This window comes from Homarus americanus, unplaced genomic scaffold (genome assembly GCF_018991925.1).
Source record: "Homarus americanus isolate GMGI-L3 unplaced genomic scaffold, GMGI_Hamer_2.0 scaffold23617, whole genome shotgun sequence".
Taxonomy (NCBI): Eukaryota; Metazoa; Arthropoda; class Malacostraca; order Decapoda; family Nephropidae; genus Homarus; species Homarus americanus.
In genome coordinates, this window is record NW_024720711.1 from 2,074,972 (window position 1) to 2,095,497 (window position 20,526).

The window sequence follows — 20,526 nt, forward strand, 5'->3', positions numbered from 1 at the left end:
ACAGAAACTGGTGGATACCCTTTCCAGATTGTACCAGACCAGGGAAGTTCTGGAACAAGCATTGATGAGTACCCTTTTTGGTTGTACCAAATCCAGATAGTTCTGGCTACCCTTATTTAGTAGTTCCAAACCTTGGTATTTCTGGAACAGGTACGGAATATTCATTTTCGGTTGTACCAAATCCAGATGGTTCTCAAGATGGTGGATATCCATTCATGGTTGTACTACAGAATGACACTGGAACAAGTACCGATGGATACCCTTTCCAGATTGTACCGAACCCAAATGGTTTGGGTACTGAAGGATTCCTTTTAGTTGTACCAAATCCAGATAACACTGGAACAAGTGGTGACGGATACCCTTCTCCGATTGAACCAGATTGGAGGTTCTGGAACAGTACTAGTAAATATCCATTCTTAGTTGTACCAGATGATTCTGGAACAAACTGGTGGATATCCTTTCCAGATTGTACCAGACCAGGAAGTTCTGAACAAGCATTGATGAGTACCCTTTTTGGTTACCAAATCCAGATAGTTCTGGCTACCCTTATTTAGTAGTTCCAAACCTTGGTATTTCTGGAACAGGTACGGAATATTCATTTTCGGTTGTACCAAATCCAGATGGTTCTCAAGATGGTGGATATCCATTCATGGTTGTACCAAACCCAGATGACACTGGAACAAGTACCGATGGATATCCTTTCCAGATTGTACCAGACACTGGAAGTTCTGAAACGAGCATTGATGGATATCCTTTCTTGATTGTACCAAACTCAGGTGATTTTGAGACAAATACAAGTGACGAGGGAAGTTCTGACACAACTACTAGCAGTTCTACTACAGTAAGCGAGGACCAGACACCTGGTTCTGGTTCAGAGAATCAATACCCTTTCTTAGTCATACCAGATTCTACCAATTCTGGCACGATTACTGGCGGACTCATCATACCAAGCAACCCTTCCACATCGACCACGAGTGAAGGAAGTACCTCACCCTTCTTGGTTATACCAGATCTACCCCTAGCAATGGCACTCGTCCCCCTATCTTGGTGTACCCAGGTGGACCAGACAGTTCTGGGAATCTGGGTGAGCCAACACATATCTTTATCCCAGATGAAGGTCAACAACCAACAGGCTCTGGTCTTGTGCCTGGGATACTAGTGGCTATACCTCAGTCAACCACCACAACACTTCAAACCACAACTGCAGAACCAACAACTATTCAGTCTACAACTTCGGAACAACCTACAACTGCACAAGAGCCTACAACCACAGATCAACCTACAACCACAGAACCTATAACTACAGAACAACCCAGAACCACAGAACAACCTACAACCACAGAACAACTTACAACTACAGAACCTACAACCACAGAACAACCTACAACCACAGAACAAGTACAACCACAGAACAACCTACAACCACAGAACAACCTACAACCACAGAACAACCTACAACCACAGAACAACTTACAACTACAGATCAACCGATAACTACAGAACAACCTACAACCACAGAACAACCTACAACCAAGAACAACCTACAACCACAGAACAACCTACAAACCACAGAACAACTTACAACTACAGATCAACCGATAACTACAGAACAACCTACAACCACAGAACAACCTACAAACCACAGAACAACCTACAACTACACAAGAACCTACAACCACAGAACAACTTACAACTACAGAACAACCGATAACTACAGAACAACCTACAACCACAGAACAATCTACAACCACAGAACAACCTACAACCACAGAACAACCTACAACCACAGACAACCTACAACCACAGAACAACACAACTACAGATCAACCCATAACTACAGAACAACCTACAACCTCAGGACAACCACAACCACAGAACAACCTACAACTACACAGAACCTACAACCACAGAACAACTTACAACTACAGAACAACCGATAACTACAGAACCTACAACCACAGAACAATCTACAACCACAGAACAACATACAACCACAGAACAACATACAACTGCGAACAGCCTACAACCACAGACAACCTACAACCACAGAACAACCTACAACCACAGAACAACCTACAACCACAGAACAACATACAACTACAGAACAACCTACAACCACAGAACAACCTACAACCACAGAACAACCTACAACAACACAGAACCAACAACCACAGAACAACATACAACAACCACAGAACAACCTTACAACCACAGAACAACCTACAACTACTCCAGACCACAACCACAGAACAACATACAACAGCCACAGAAAACCCACAACCACAGAACAACCTGCAACTACTCCGGACCCTACAACCACAGAACATACAACTACAGAAAACCTACAACCACAGAACTCTAACTACTCCAGGACCTACCCACAGAACAACATACAACAACTCCAGAACCTACAACCACAGAACAACCTACAACTACAGAACAACCTACAACTACACAGAACCACAACCACAGAAGAACCTACAACTACACAAGACACACAACCACAGAACAACCTACAACTACTCCAGAACCCACAACCACAGAACCTACAACTACTCCAGAACCTACAACCACAGAGACAACCTACAACAGAACAACCTACAACTCCCGGAACCTACAGAACAATCTACCACAGAACAACCTACAACTACTCCAGAGACCTACAACCACAGAACAACCTACAACTACTTCAGAACCTACAACCACAGAACAACCTACAACTACTTCAGAACCTACCCACAGAACCTACAACTACTCCAGAACCTACAACCACAGAACAATCTACCACAGAACAACACAACTATCCAGAACCTACAACCACAGAAAACCTACAACTACTTCAGAACCTACAACCACAGAACAACCTACAACTACTCCAGAACCTACAACCACAGAACAACATACAACAACTCCAGAACCTACAACCACAGAACAACCTACAACCACAGAACAACCTACAACTACACAAGAACCTACAACCACAGAAGAACCTACAACTACACAAGAACCTACAACCACAGAACAACCTACAACTACTCCAGAACCTACAACCACAGAACCTACAACTACTCCAGAACCTACAACCACAGAACAACCTACAACTGCAGAACAACCACAACTACTCCAGAGACCTACAACCACAGAACAATCACACAGACAACCTACAACTACTCCAGAACCCTACAACCACAGAACAACACAACTACTTCAGAACCTCACAACCACAGAACCCTACAACTACTTCAGAACCTACAACCACAAACAACCTACAACTACTCCAGAACCTACAACCACAGAACAATTTTACAAGAACAACCTACAACTACTCCAGAACCCTACAACCACAGAAAACCTACAACTACTTCGAACCTACAACCACAGAACAACCTACAACTACTCCAGAACCTACAACCACAGAACAACCTACAACTGCAGAACAACCTACAACTACTCCAGAACCTACAACCACAGAACAACCTACAACTACTTCAGAACCTACAACCACAGAACAACCTACAACTACTCCAGAACCTACAACCACAGAACAACCTACAACTACTCCAGAACCGACAACCACCAGAACAACCTACAACTACTCAGAATCTACAACCACAGAACAACCTACAACTACTCCAGAACCTACAACCACAGACAACCTACAACTACTCCAGAACCGACAACACAGAACAACCTACAACCAGAACAACCTACAACTACTCCAGAATCTACAACACAGAACGCCTACAACTACTCCAGAACCACAACCTCCAGAACAACACAACTACTGCGACTACAACCACAGAACAACCTACAACTACTGCAGAACCTACAACCACAGAACAACCACAACTACACCAGAATCTACAACTACTCGAATACAACCTCAGAACAACCTACAACTACTCTAGAACCTACAACCACAAAACAACCTACAACCACAGAACAACACAACACACGAATCTACTACTCCAGAACCTAACCCCAGAACAACACAACTACTCAAGAACCTACAACCACAAAACAACCTACAACTACACCAGAATCTACAACTACTCCAGAACCTACAACCTCAGAACAACCTACAACAAAGAACCCACACAGAGACAACCTACAACTACACAGAATCTACAACTACTCCAGAACCTACAACCCAGAACAACCGAACCTACTCCAGAACCTACAACCACAGAACAACCTACTACTCCAGAACCTACAACTACAGAAAACCTACAACTACTCCAGAACCTACAACCACAGAACAACCTACAACTACTCTAGAACCTACAACCACAAAACAACCTACAACAACACCAGAATCTACTACTCCAGAACCTACAACCTCAGAACAACCTACAACTACTCAAGAACCTACAACCACAAAACAACCTACAACCACAGAACAACCTACAACTACACCAGAATCTACAACTACTCCAGAACCTACAACCACAAAACAACCTACAACTACTCAACCTACAACCACAGAACAACCGACAACTACTCCAGAACCTACAACCACAGAACAACCTACTACTCCAGAACCTACAACTACTCCAGAACTCCAAGAACTCCAGAACAACCTACAACCTCCAGAACCTACAACCACAAAAACAACCTACAACTACTCCCAGAACCTACAACCACAGAACAACCTACAACTACTCAGAACACCTACAGAACAACCGACAACTACTCCAGAACCAACTACAGAAAACCTCCCAACTACTCAGAACCTACAACCACAGAACCTACAACTACTCCAGAACCTACAACCACAGAACAACCTACTACTCCAGAACCTACAACCACAGAACAACCTACAACTACTCTAGACACAACCACTGAACAACCTACAACTACTCCAGAACCTCACAACTACTTCGAACCTACAACCACAAACCTACAACTACTTCAGAACCTACAACCACAGAACAACCTACAACTACTACAGAATCTACAACCACAGAAAAACCTGCATTTAGAACCTACCCCAGAACAACCTACAAATACTCTAGAACCTACAACCACAGAACAACCTACAACTACTTCAGAACCTACAACCACAGAACAACCTACAACTACTCCAGAACCTACAACCACAGAACAACCTACAACTACTTCAGAACCTACAACCACAGAACAACCTACAACTACTCCAGAGCCTACAACCACAGAACAATCTACAACTACAGAACTACCTACAACTACCCCAGAACCTACAACCTCAACAACGAAGCCTACAACCACAACATCGAAGCCTACCACTACAACAACCACTACTACTACTACTACAACAACCACCACTACTACTACAACCACTCCTAAAACAACCACTACCACAACAACCCCTACTCGACGACCACTTATCCCCATCAACCCTCACAGTGTTCAGGGCGACATACTCATTGTAGACCTTCAGAGGAGTGACACACCTGGACAAAACCACGACACACCTGGACAAAACTACGACACACCTGGACAAACCTACGACACACCTGGACAAAGCCACGACACACCTGACACACCTGGACAAACCTACGACACACCCGGACAAAATCACGACACACCTGGACAAAACCACGACACACCTTTACAAACCTACGACACACCTGGACAAAACCACGACACACCTGGACAAAACTACGACATATCTGGACAAAACCACGACACACCCGGACAAAACTACGACACACCTGGACAAAACTACGACACACCTGGACAAACCTACGACACACCTGGACAAACCTACGACACACCTGGACAAATCTACAACACACCTGGACAAAACTACAACACGCCTGGACAAAACTACGACACACCTGGACAAAACTACGACATATCTGGACAAAACGAAGACGGAACTGGACAGAATAAAGACGGTACTGGACAGAATAAAGACGGTACTGGACAGAATAAAGACGGTACTGGACAGAATAAAGACGGTACTGGACAGAATAAAGACGGGACTGGACAGAATAAAGACGGGACTGGACAAAAATTACGCAATAGGAACAATGATAGATTCAGCTCCTGGCGGTCGAGATTTTTGGGTTGGTCCTCTAGAAATGAGATGTTGTAGCAGCTTAAATAGTCGATAGATAGATAGATAGATAGATGTACAGATAGAGAGATGGAGAGACAGATGGGAAGATAGATGGACAGATAGACAATATGAATCAATTGGGCATTAAATTGATGATTATATCCATTATTAATTATTGTCATTAACGATTTCCTGCTGAAGGTTCCGTCTTGCAATCAGTAATTAAACCCAAATGATATACCGGTAGTAATTATTGTGTTAGAACCTCTTAGCAAGTTTTTATTATAATAAAATACAAAAAATCATGAACTCAATTGACACAAACTCGACTAATTAATATTTGTTAGCTCAGTTAACTTTTATAAAGGCAATTAATTAATCAATACAGTAAAGCCTCGAATAACGACGTTAATGTGTCCTCCAATACAGTACTAATTTGAGTTATTTAAAGATTCGTGAAGTACACAACACCTGGACACTGTTCCTTAATTGACTTGATTTACCTGTGTGATGGTTCTTGTTACCTGGTGGCTGAACGACCATACAGGTAAATTTCACAGATGGATTACACAGACAACTTTCACAGGTAGATTACACAAGTGAATTACACAAGTGAATTGAACAGGTGAGTAGATAATTTTATATGGAACAGTGAATTATTGACTGACAGTATTTACAAAAATAATTTTCTCTCTCAACTGTTTAAGTTCCTCACGCGCTTAGGCCAAAATAATGTACTTGTATACGACACCTTCCCACCTGTGACCAGGACAAAGCATAGTCTTAATGATGCGTTTTATTTTATAAACATTGTGTGTACAGTAATTTTATCACGTGGAGATTTGCCCCAAGTGTTTGACTTAAATATTAAATTCAATAACTCTAATCTAATTCAGCATAACTTAACCTAACCCAACATAAACTAAAACTAACCTAACTTACCATAACAACCTAACCTAACCTAACCTAACCTAAGCCCTCAGGTTCTGGTAGGGTGAAATAATTACACCAACTGATATATTAATGTAGTTATTCAAGTCTATGATGAACTATTTTTTTGTGTTAAGTGTCCATAATGTGTGCGTGTGAGTACATCTTAAGTGTCCATAATGTGTGCGTGTGTGTACATCTTAAGTGTCCTAGTGTGTGCGTGTGTGTACATCTTAAGTGTCCATAATGTGTGCGTGTGTGTACATCTTAAGTGTCCTAGTGTGTGCGTGTGTGTACATCTTAAGTGTCCATAATGTGTGCGTGTGTGTACATCTTAAGTGTCCTAGTGTGTGTGTGTGTGTACATCTTAAGTGTCCTATGTGTGCGTGTGTGTACATCTTAAGTGTCCTAGTGTGTGTGTGTGTGTGTACATCTTAATGTCCATAATGTGTGCGTGTGTGTGTCCTAGTGTGTGCGTGTGTACATCTTATGTCCATAATGTGTGCGTGTGTGTGTAATGTCTTATGTCCTAGTGTGTGCGTGTGTGTGCGTGTGTACATCTCCTGTGTGCGTGCGTGTACATCTTAAGTGTCCTAGTGTGTGTGCGTGTACGTGTAGTGTGTGTGTACATCTTATGTCCTAGTGTGTGCGTGCGTACATCTTAGTGTCCTAGTGTGCGTGAGCACATTAAGTGTCCTAGTGCGTGTGTACATCTTAAGTGTCCTAGTGTGTGCGTGCGTGCACATCTAGTGTCCAGCGTGTGTGTATCTTATGTCCTAGTGTGTGCCATATGTCCTATGTGTGCGTGTGTGTACGTCTTAAGTGTCCTAGTGTGTGCGTGCGTGTACATCTTAAGTGTCCTAGTGTGTGCGTGCGTGTACATCTTAAGTGTCCTAGTGTGCGCGTGCGTGCACATCTTAAGTGTCCTAGTGTGTGCGTGCGTGTACATCTTAAGTGTTCTAGTGTGCGCGTGCGTGTACATCTTAAGTGTCCTAGTGTGTGTGTGTGTGTGTGTACATCTTGTCTTAATATGCTTAAGTATACAAGTATGTGTATATCCTACCTGTAAATGGCTCTATATATGTACAACTTAAAGTGTTCACCTGTGTACATCTTACCCTAATACTGTATAGTAGTAAAACAACTATCTGTGCAGGTGGGGGTCGATATGCTCCGAAATTTTAAGAGTGACTAGTGACAGCCCATGTACCAAAATTTATCGTCCATGGTCTCATATTGTTTCCCACAAAGTATGCACACATAGTTGTTTTAGCCATAGTACACTTGACCATATACTGTATTTGTACCTATTACCTTAAGATACCTTACATACTGTAAGTGTCCATGTATGTGTACATCTAAATACAAAAGTTTACATTTAAGTGTACAGTACAATGTGTATGAACAGTCACTCAAAATACTATCTCAACTTGAGGGGCTTCGATGAATTTCAGAATGAACACTACGACGCCTGTTGTCTCGGTAGGGTTACCAAATCCTTCGTCCGTTGTGTCATATTTTTTTAACACAATTTTGTATATATAGTTTTTTTGAGTGACTGGACATCTCACCATCAGTAATATTTTGTTTAGGCAGACGCATTAAATCAACCACAAGGCGTCACAGGTAAACACACTAACACCGGGACCCCCATAGTGGATTCTGACACACGACAACAAACTTTTCCTGGTTCTGGCTATTATGTGGTGTTACAGGAGTCATGTAAAGGTACTAATGTTGATAATAATTACTTCCTCGTGGTCTTGGTGTTTGTACTGTACAGCTTCGGAAGTAAAAGTAATGGCTGCTTGTGTGTTTTTTTTTTAATCTTATATGTTTATGCTGTCAGTTTTGTTGGTGTGTGTTAAACGTCTTCAAGGAGCATCTGTAAGGTTAACCACTAGTTTATATCACATGTAGATTAACCACCCTAACACTAACCTAGCTATCCAAACCAGCCCTAACCTAATGTTAACCAAGCCTACCCTAGCCAGACGCTACTTTAACCAAACTTACCCTACCCTACCCTAACCGAAACGCCGAAACTAACCAAACTTAACCTAACCAAATTTAAATTAGCCTAATGCTAACCAGACCTACCTTAACTTAGCCGAAACCAAACTTAACGCTAATATTACCTTAATTAACCTAACTGAAGCAAATCCCTTGGTAGTGTTAGATTGTTTAACCTTCAGGTGAAATAAACTAATTGAGTGTTTAATCTTCAGGTGATCCGTTTTCTATCACCTCAATAAATTAATCTATGTTAACTCTATTTCTGCCATTTACTAATTACCTTTTTATCTACTTACTAATTTATTCTTTTTTATCACGTGTCTTAATTATCTATGTACACTTTCACTTGTTTGTATTATTTGTTATTACTTTTGTATTTCCTGTTACAGAAAAGGATAATAATTATGTTATAAAATTAATAATAAAAACTAAAATGTGTAATTTATGCCCAAAAGTGTAAAGTGTAAAATAATTCTTTCCTAAAAGTGTCAAATAATTTGCCCTTTAAAGTGCAAAGTGTGTAGTAATTTCTGCCTGAAGTATGAAGTGTAGTAATTTCTGCCTAAAAGTGTAGAGTGCGTAGTAATTCATCTAAAAGTGTAGTGTAGTAATTTGTCTATACAGTAAGTGTGTTGTGTGTAGTACCTTCTGCCTATAAGTGAGTAAGTACATAGTAATTTCTGTCTAAGTATGGTCTGTAGAACCTCAGCTTACCGGAACTCACCTACGACCTAAACTATCACTGTGTTCTTTCTGTAGCGTATAACCTCAATAATAATAATAATAATAATAATAATAATAATAATAATAATAATAATAATAATAGTAATAATAAAAACAACAATGATAATAATGAAAACAATAAGAGTAATAATAATAATAATAATAACAAATCAAGAAGCATTATATATTATCTACTTTGGTCATCGTCAACAATGTGGCTACGAGTGCCCGGGTCAGGTACACAGGACCATGTAATGACAGCTATCAGAGGCAGGCAGTTATGTGTCGACGAGGAGGTAATATTATCAGTGTTATGGTCACTTTAGTAAGACCATAAAAAGCCAAACATAACTCAGAGACTTGACTGAGAGGAACATGCTAACTTTCATCAAAATGGAACTTTAAATATTTCTGTTGGGTAGTATTTATATCCAACAGACAGACAGACAGGGACAACGACAGAGAGGGCAAACCCACGAGAGTCAGACACTGCCCACTTATGATGAAGCTGTGTAAAAACAAAATGATCACCTGAAGATTAGTCCTCTTCACCTTATTTCACCTGATGATTAAACAGGTAAGATAATTAATCAAGGCTGGCTAATCTTCAGGTGATCCATACACAACGCTCGCACGACCATACCCGCCTTGCAGTATTACAGGTTTTCACTCTTCGCTTGGACTTGTTTTCGTTCCAGATGTGATGTTCCCAAAGGCGTTGAGTGTGCACAGTGGCCAGAACCCAGTAACCCACCAGACCCTTACCACCACCATGACAGGCGACCCTTGTGATGGACGCTGCCTCCCTCACTTCAAAACGGACTTGGATGACAGGGATGAGTTATTCAGTGTGAAGCAAGAGGAAGCCGAAAAGGGCGGTAGCAACATGGCCAGGGTGAAAGAGGAGGGAGAGAGATACCAGGGCTTGGTTAGATTTATAAGAAAAGATTTTAGTGACAGAATGACCAGTGTGAAGGGCGAGGAAGAGGAAGGAGGAGGTCGCAGTGTGGTCATCAAGGTGAACCAGAGTCAAACACAGAACCAGCAGGCGGTGGTGGTAGGTCCTGCGCCCTCCTCTTACCCCCTTCCTCCTTACATCATTTGGCTGGTCCCTCTAGGCACCCAGAAGCCTCACACCACCACCACCCAACACTCAGGACCAACGGCGCCAGGACAAACATCTAATCCCACCACAATAGTTTCCACCACCTCCCCTCCGACCACTTCTACAACAGCCCCATCACCTACTACTACTACCACCCCATCGTCTATCACTACCACTCCACCACCAACTATCACCACCACTCCAACTACCACCCCACCAACAACCACCACTACTACCACCCCACCACCTACCACTACCACTCCACCACCAACTACCCCCACCACCTCACCAACTACCACCACCACCATCACCACCCTACCTCCTACTACCACCACCCCACCGCCTACCACCACCCCACTGCTTACCACTATCACCACCCTACCGCCTACCACTCACACCACCCTACCGCCTACCACTACCCCACCGCCTGCTACTACCACCCCCCACCGCCCTACCCCACACCACCCCTGCACCCCACCGCCTGCCTACCAACTACCACCACCCCTGCCCACCACCACCACCCCACCCCACCACCACCACCACCTCACCACCATCACCCCCCACCCCCACCACCACACCACCCTCCCGCCCACCACACCCCACACCCTACCACTACCACCCACCCCACCGCCCACCCCACCACCGCCTACCACTCACCACCACCCCACCGCCTACCACTACCCCACCCACACCACCACGCCTACCACTACCACCTCCCACCACCACCCACTGCTTACCACTATCACCACCCTACCGCCTACCACTACCCCACCGCCTACCACTCACACCACCCTACCGCCTACCACGACCCCACCGCCTACCACTACCACCACCCCACCGCCGACCACTACCACCACCCCACAGCCTACCACCATCCCACCGTCTACCACCACTACTACCACCCTATCAACTAATACCACCACTCCAACAACCACCACTACGACTACTCAACTCGGCACAACCATCATCTCTTCATGTAATTGCACATCAACCACTATAATCATAACTACTGTCCCTACCACCACCCCGATCAGTAGTGGGAGTACTACTATCCCCGTTCAAGCTGACGAAGTTACCACCGAGGTCATGTGGACAAACTCTTCCTCACAGACGACAGCTCCACCTACTGACGTCACCACCCAAGCCACTGTAGGGGAGGTATCCACTACAGTCACTCAAGAAACTACCGATAATAATGAGAGTTCCTGCACATGCATCCTACTAACAAGTACCACCATTTCCACCTCTCCTACAGCGACTACTGCCACTTCCACCGCTAGTACAACCCTCACTACCACAACTACCACCCTTACCACCACCCCGGGTCGTATAACGTTACCCATAAGACCACTGGTTGGGACTATGGCATTCGAAATTCCTGTAGCTCTTTACCCAGTCACTCCTACTACTACCCCTTGAGTTACCCATCACATTGCAGAATTCCGTCTTCTTTAACTAGTATTGTTCGCGTTTTCTTCTATAATGAAATTTTATCAATTTCGCAAATACAATATCGCAGTAAAGTGTTGTAATTAACTACAAATACAACATCACTCACTAACACTACCTAGCCATTAGCGGACATCATGAAAAGTGTCTCCTAGTAAAGTTTATAAAGCTAACACGGTTCTCGTACACTTCGGAAGGTACAAACACGGTCTCCACACACCGCATATACGTACATACAGTATACCATTCACTGCATTGTTACCAGAGAATACTAGTAGAACATGCTACTGGTCGCTGGGAGTGACGCAACATGCCGCACCATGCCCCTCAACACTTTCGTCGCAGTGCGCCACAGTCACTACTGGAAGAGTTTAGTTCCGTTTAGAAATTAAATCAAGTAATAATTGCCTTTCTGATAATTTTTTTCGTTCGTAACAATGTAAGGAACAAGTTTCTAGCAGTTCAAGTGACTTCATTTTATAAAAATAAGTCATTGAATGTAAACGATTTGGAGTTTCGTGAGTGAGTGAACTAATGAGGAGTCCTATAAAATTGCGAGCATGGCTTAACATTAGCTACTAACTAATCGATGGCCAACGCGCACCTCCCGTACTTGGCCAGCCTCATAGTCTACTGATAAGCCTCGCTTACTGACAACTTAAGACCCGGAGGTAAACCCTGCAGGCATTCTCTCAATAAGGGTACAGTACTTATCCCGGGATGATAAGGTTGGTTATCTCCTTATAAATATTGGAAATACCGGATCAACCAGGTGTACCATCTTCCTATAGCCGAGTGCTGGGGGTAGCTCCTGCTGATCTAGGTGGGTCCTGGGTTTGAACAGGAGTCTTTGAGTGCTGTTTTACGCTTTTCACACGACATTATGCTTTACTGTCTGGATGGTTACTCACATCTTGCTAACCTTACCAACTTGGGCACCAGCCTAGTGGTAAGTGCTGGGGATACTCCTCCCAAGAAACATTCCCCACCTTACTCGTGTGTACTTTTAGTTTAACAAATTTATTGACGCAAGCCACCCCACACACACACGGCCCCTCACAAGGTTACCCTTGCCCCTACCTTCACCAGACGCCACGTAGACTCCGCTGCCAAGTCATGATGACTAGCAGATTCCTGTCTTTAACAGCCCCAAGAGTACATGTATTTCTGCTCCTCAGCACGTAGTGACGCAGGTCCCTCACGTCAACCCTGTCAGACCTCTAAACCAGCAGTCCGATAACACATACGCCATTCTACACAGCTGTCGGACACCGTGGGCATCTCACCTACGGGTCATTCCCCTTCTGGCCGTCTCCCGGCCTGCGGTGTCGCTTCCAGCTTTCACCCAGAGCTGACTACGACAAATCCTTCTTCAAGGGTGACACCTCAAGTGATACGTAAATAGCTGGGGGGTCGTTTATAATTATCTCTCGCTACTGCTCTGCGGCTGCCGGAGAAATGTGTCAAATGCACTGAGGCGCATAACACGTTCCAGTCCTCACCGGAGTGACCGGATCCCGAAACAACACACTGGTGAGTGGTGACACTGCCTCCGACACCTCTTTTTCAGTGTAATCTCCCATAGTTACATTGAATGTTTCTCGTTGTCATAAACAAGGAGTCGGTAATACCTTAGACACCACTCGTGGGAAGGACCCATTTTAGGGAAATTTTCTGATAAGGAAAATTTGTTTCCTACCTCACGAACAGAAAAAATGGGCGGAGAAATTACAAATTTCCTACATAAAATGGGTTTCCGATGTTTTCATCGTTACGTAATAGTGTTATTACTACGCTTCAACAACTTGGGTCCTCAACCACATAACTTGGTTAGTAGTCCATCAAAAAAAAAAGATGCAACCTCAACCCCTTCTACACAAGCGGGAAGGTATCAAGATGCCTTATCACTAGTCATGTGCGCGTCACGAGGCACACATTTCATAAACAACAACTTAATGAAACAATATCCCGGACATATCTTCAAAACTGTGGACCTACCATCGACGTATCCGATTTATTGCAGATAAGATGATAAAAGTGGAGGAGACGGTTATCACCAGAAGGAACTTATGGAATTGGACTGTTTTACCAATCTTCCAAGGTTTTGTATCTCTGGAGACCCAGCTTTTAATTTTATTCATCCAACCCAGCTTTTGCCTTCCCCTGGCCCTCCTACCCGCAACTTTACCCATAATTATTTTTTTGTGATCCTCTCATCCTTAATTATATGACCAAAGTATCTCAGTTATATTTTTTTCTGTACATTTCAAGTATTTCCTTTGAAGTTCTCGCTAATCTTAGTACTTCTTTGTGTTTTCCTGTCAGTGTAGTGAATATGTATTAAAGCGTATCCAGTCATTCTCTCCTAACATGGTGGACTGAGTAATATTTTGTCCGTCTTAAATCTTAATACATACAGTGAAGGACCTTCCAGTGTCACGACTTACTCAAGAGCCGTCGCCCGTCAGCTACCTTGGCCCAGACTAAGAAAATATAAAGAAGCAAAATGTAGGCCTACATAGGCTTTACTTGGTATTTTGTACTTAAGTAATTCATGGATTTATTTCACTATACCATGGATGTTATGCTCCTGGGAATCTTTTTTAACAACCCCAACAAACGGTGTATTTATTTGGTATGTGTGTGTGTGTGTATCCTGACAATTGTATCCAGCCCTGCAAATAACAAAAGTAAACAAAGATAGTAAAACATGATAAGTCACACTGCAGCCGTCGGGTAGTTCACTTGGTATACAATGTATATGTTGATCAACAGGACTGAGAACCATGTTTCTCGACCTATACTAATATATTTATAACTATATTAATTTTCTTCTTACGTACTATAGATTCTTATATATAATACTACCATTATTACTCTAAAGACTGTTGTAGATTTCTTACTGGCCACAATACACTTTATTACCAAAAAATCTAATGTAATTAACCACTCATAGTTATTGTTGGTCAGCCCACACGTGTAGTTCTGTAGGTCGTATATCTGTCATCAGAGAACCGGTTTACTTTCAAGGGTCTCTGGTGGAATGATTATCACTACCTTACATAACCACGTTACATAACTCCCAAGTGGTGGTCATGTCCGTTCGTGGGAGGTAGAGGGCCAGTTGCTAACTTTAGCTCGCTCGGTATAAATTATCCTATCATGAGGCTACTAAACTTTCTTCATCTACCAGCCAGTTATCCTTAATGCCTCCATACACAAGATTTTTCTTCATCTAGGCCAACTGTACAAACCCAAGAGGAGGATCGGCCATGAATATCAAAGAAGAAAACCCTCCGATTATCTTACATTGTTATGGCTGCTCAAAATAATTACCCAATTCTCTATCAGCTTTTTTTGGATCACTACATCTGTCGGGCGGAAAATTTTATTATAAAATAACCTGGTGTACACTGCAGGTCGCTTCAGTCTGGATGTACACATTTTATATGCTTCATTTTGGAATGTTTCAATATCAATTTCTCGCAACTAGCGTTGGAGTGCTCAGGGTTAGTGTGGCACGACCTCTCTATGAAGTCTCCTTGCACGATCCTGCTAAACATTGGTTACATTCCTGAGGCACTGCTCCTCCTGGAAGCATTGCTGACTTAGTACTAACAGTCACCAGCGGCTTGGCTAGCCATCTCGCTCGGCCAACATCTGGCCAGGGCTGGCTATAGCCCTGGGCCACTTAGGTCAGACTCGCTCCGAGGTCTTATGAGTGCAAGCAATGAAAATCTGTTGTACTTTGCCAGCTGAAACCAATTACAGGCTAGCCACATCTTGTCACAATCAACAGTCAACGTCTCTCTTGGTCAACAAGTTATATTTAGTAACTGCCACAACTTACCATTTCAGTCCAGAACGTCCTGATTTACCCAGATTTAAAGTACTGTACGCTGATGCCCGCTGAGTACTTCATTGGTCGGGGGGGTGGGGGTGAGAGGGCACTACCGCCATATATAATTGACCCTTATGTTGTTACTATTGATGTGTGCACCTCTTCTCCCCGCCACAAGGTGTAATCTTACATCCGGCATCGCCTAGTGATTGGTTTACTAGGAAAAGGAGACAAGAATGAAGGCTGGTCGTATGGCAGACTTTAAATAAAGAACCGATATGTTGGTTTATACCTCAAGATATTCCATTACAGTAAAGCTTATTACCAAAATATTATATTGTCTATAGCATGTCACACACACACTCACATTATATATATATATATATATATATATATATATATATATATATATATATATATATATATATATATATATATATATATATATATTTCATTAGCCCAATAAAGCAAGCGGACTTCTACATATAATCAACACCTCACCCCGCCAGGATTCGAACCCACGGTCTTATAATTGTCTAGGGCTGCTTTTAGTGTCCTGGTGGCCCAGAGGTTAGCGTTCCCCGGTCACAATTATAAGACAGTGTATCGAACGACGTTGGAGTAGGTAACCATTATACAAACTATAAATGAATAACACCATTACTAACCTAACTAACGTCAACCTAATCTAGGTATAGTTTGGTTATGTTACGAGAGTAAACGTTGTCTTAAATGAAACAAGAAATTTATTATATATGAATTTATTTCCATTAAGTTATAGCAATAAACACAAATGTTATAAATACTCAGCCAAAAATATCAGGGGTGTGTGTGTGTGTGTGTGTGTGCGCGCGCAAAGGAGCATGACAAGCAAGGCAGCAGCTGGCGATGACCCAACACGGCTACACTACTCATCGTGACTGGCTACGCAGCCCCTCCGCTCCTCCCAAACATACACCATCTGACCCCTCTTTAGTACATATCCTCCCAATATATTTACACACACAATGACTGCATCATGTTGCAGCGTTAGTCTGGATTCTAAGTAGATCTTACCTACGTCAGTGTTTGCTGGTAAAAAATGGGACCAAGATCAAAATACTGTACATGAGTGTTAATGCTTGAACACCCCGCCACATGTAGGTGCCTAAGTAGCGTGAGGATAGACAGCAAATTATACTGTATATCCTCAGTGATACTTGGAGTTTGAAATTATGTACACTGTAAAATAATACTGTACTGTTAGGCTCATGGATACGGATCAGTGTACTGAGTGTGGGCTATGTGTGCGGTGTCGGAATGAACCATATGCCAATGCTTGACAAATACATGTGTTTAACACGTACTATTATTTGACTAATACTTTCAATAAATACACCACACCCCACAATATAACTCACCCCACAATCTCACTACACCCCAACAATCTCACTACACCCCAACAATCTCACTACACCCCAACAATCTACCTAAACAACCCCCATTAAAAATACTGTAGATCACAATAACTAAGTTTATGTTGACTTAACATTGGTAAGAGGGGTGCAGTAGATGTACCAAAAGCATCTCATCTCTTACAAAGGTGAGGCCACTACCTATTTTTCGGGAAGTGATGGAAGGTAACAGTCCCTTCTTTATAGTTTGAGTAACAGCCAAACACTGTACAATAGCTAGGTATGCTCCAATGATTTCTGGCTGTCATTAAAGAACACTCATCACAGTGGTGGCCTGAGGTGAAGTCCTTAAAGTCATGTGCGTGGGTGACAGCGTTAGTGAGTACTGGTGTGTTTTGATCTTGGTTGTTACATCACATCCAGTTAGTGATTTGAGCTACAATAAAAAAACTTGGAATGCCTAAATAACGCCAGAAATAGAAGTGAAATAAATACATTAGTCATCAACAATCAAAACAGAAACTCATTAGCCTCGCCTTGCTTCCTTTGTAATTGGTGGCCGTCAACGTGTGGGTCACTATAGCTGTTAGCAGAATTCAATGGTGAGGTTTTGTGGGATCTCGTGGCTGCCTCTTGTAGTGTTATAATGTTTATAAGAAAGAATTAAATTGCTATGAGTAATTGGTGACAGGTGGTAATGGTATGAATAGTGAAACGCGGGTCAGTTCTGTGTACTGAAATAACATGAATTAAGAATAAAAATGTTGTATTCTAATAAACGAAAGAAGAAATAAACTCATAAAAAATAAAACCACATTTCTAAGTTTAATAAAAGAGACTAGTCCCCAGCCTGCCTAATCACACAGTCTTGAAGGGATGAGTCCCCAAGGATCCTTCAGTGGTGTATCGGTGTCTTGGCCATTGTGTGCGAGGAGGTTCTCTATGGTCAAGTGCACTCCAGCCTTGGTAGTGGCGGCTTCAAGTTGCCTCCTCGCATTGTTATGTGATGGCCAATAGTACAAGAGACATTACGACCACATATGAGACTTTGTGATGGTAACTATTGGTTAATGAATGGGTCAGGTGAGTCATGAATGATGGTTAATGTAGGAGTCAGGTGAGTCATGAATGATGGTTAATGTAGGGGCCAGGTGAGTCATGAATGATGGTTAATGTAGGGGCCAGGTGAGTCATGAATGATGATTAATGTAGGGGCCAGGTGAGTCATGAATGATGGTTAATGAATGGGTCAGGTGAGTCATGAATGATGATTAATGTAGGGGCCAGGTGAGTCATGAATGATGATTAATGTAGGGGCCAGGTGAGTCATGAATGATGATTAATGTAGGGGCCAGGTGAGTCATGAATGATGATTAATGTAGGGGCCAGGTGAGTCATGAATGATGATTAATGGGGGCCAGGTGAGTCATGAATGATGGTTAATGTAGGGGCCAGGTGAATCTTGCCATCTTTTGACTGTGTGTGTGTGTACAGTATATGTATGTGTGTGTGTGTGTGTGTGTGTGTGTGTGTGTGAGAGAGAGAGAGAGAGAGAGACTGCAGTAGCTCCCTGCTCAAGTTGCATTGCAGATGTTGCTTGTTATACGATCTGCATTTTCATCGCTCGTAATGTTGTAATATTTGGGCACCCACACCAAGACAACGAGTTTGGTAGTTGCAGGGAATTTGTTAACAATACTATCCTGTGGTATTTAACTTTTATCTAAAGAATGATTAGAGATGAAGAGATGGTACAAGGAGGTGTGAGAGGAAGGTTAAGTTAGGAAGTGGGAAATACAATGGGAAATTGAAAGCAGGTGGGCTACCCAGCACGCGGTGGAATAATTATATATGCTGATAACAGGGAGAAACAGTAAAGACAACAGCACAGCATTACCAGGAAAAACAGTAAAGATAACGGCAGAACAAATAATGACAACAGCACAACATTGCCAGGAGAAACAGTAAAAATAACAGCAGAACCATCAATGGCAACACCAGCAACAAATTCCCCCCCTAGCTGTACACGTAACACCAGCTGTCCAGTACGTAGAAAAACATCAAACACGACCTGCCAGAGAGTGTTGTGACGGCACCGAGTGTGAGCTGTTTGAGACTAGACTTGACCAACACTGGAGCAGATTCAGATACATTCAGGAGCCGGTGCATGCCCAGTACTTGCCAACGGTGCGCAACAGAGACGTGACCATCCACTCAAGCTGCTAATGAGCCGATCAGTGGCGAAGAGGATAAAACAAAATGTATAAACTGCCCTCTCCCTCTCTCTCTCTGTTTCCAATAGCCGCATACCACTCTACAAATCTATCATGTGTAAAGAGCTAAGCTTATGGCATCGGTACAGTTGACTATCAATACAATACTTCTTTATAAACAGATTTAATCTTTCTCTGAAACTTAATGTCTCACCTCCTGCAAGTCTTATCGCTGACATAAGGAATAATCTTATAAGTTTAATCAAGAGAGAAATAATAACAATAAAATAATAATAATAATAAAAATAATAATAATAATAAAAAACATCATCACAAGTATACAATTACCTTTATAAATATTTAAATACTGATGGGTAATACATTACTGGTAATGTGGTTTTTACCTCTTTTTAACGATTTTTTTTCAGATCTATGTTGTAAGACCGAAGTTATATTGCAACAAATTATTTAATATTCAAACCCTTACAATTTTAATATGGAATTATTAATTTCATCGTATGACTTTAAACCCTTGTGTATGATGGCATTGTATTCAGGGACTTCAGTCATCGTAGTCAAGAGGTTAAACCATCGTAATCAAGGCGTTTATTCATTGTAGTCAGGGGTTGTCACCATAATCATGGGGTTAAGTCATCGTTGTCAAGAGGCCAATAACATATAAATTATTTCTGTGGAGGAGAAATTATTGCACAGATCGAATCATTTACACAATTTGATATTCCATTAAGATTATACCAAACTATAACTAAATCAGGTTTGGTTGGTATTATAGTATTCATTTATTTATTAGT

At 42.3% G+C, this 20,526-nt stretch overlaps 1 protein-coding gene across 1 annotated transcript; it reads left to right on the forward strand.

The window, feature by feature from the left end:
- Window positions 1-215: 215 nt before the first annotated feature.
- Window positions 216-13,667, forward strand: LOC121860815 (mucin-2-like). The gene is made up of 7 exons (XM_042358202.1): window positions 216-402; window positions 531-983; window positions 1,112-1,398; window positions 1,609-3,786; window positions 3,986-6,050; window positions 10,411-10,740; window positions 13,528-13,667. Exons 1-7 carry the CDS (start codon window positions 216-218, stop codon window positions 13,665-13,667), a joined length of 5,640 nt encoding a protein of 1,879 aa, XP_042214136.1.
- The last annotated feature ends 6,859 nt before the right edge of the window (window positions 13,668-20,526 follow it).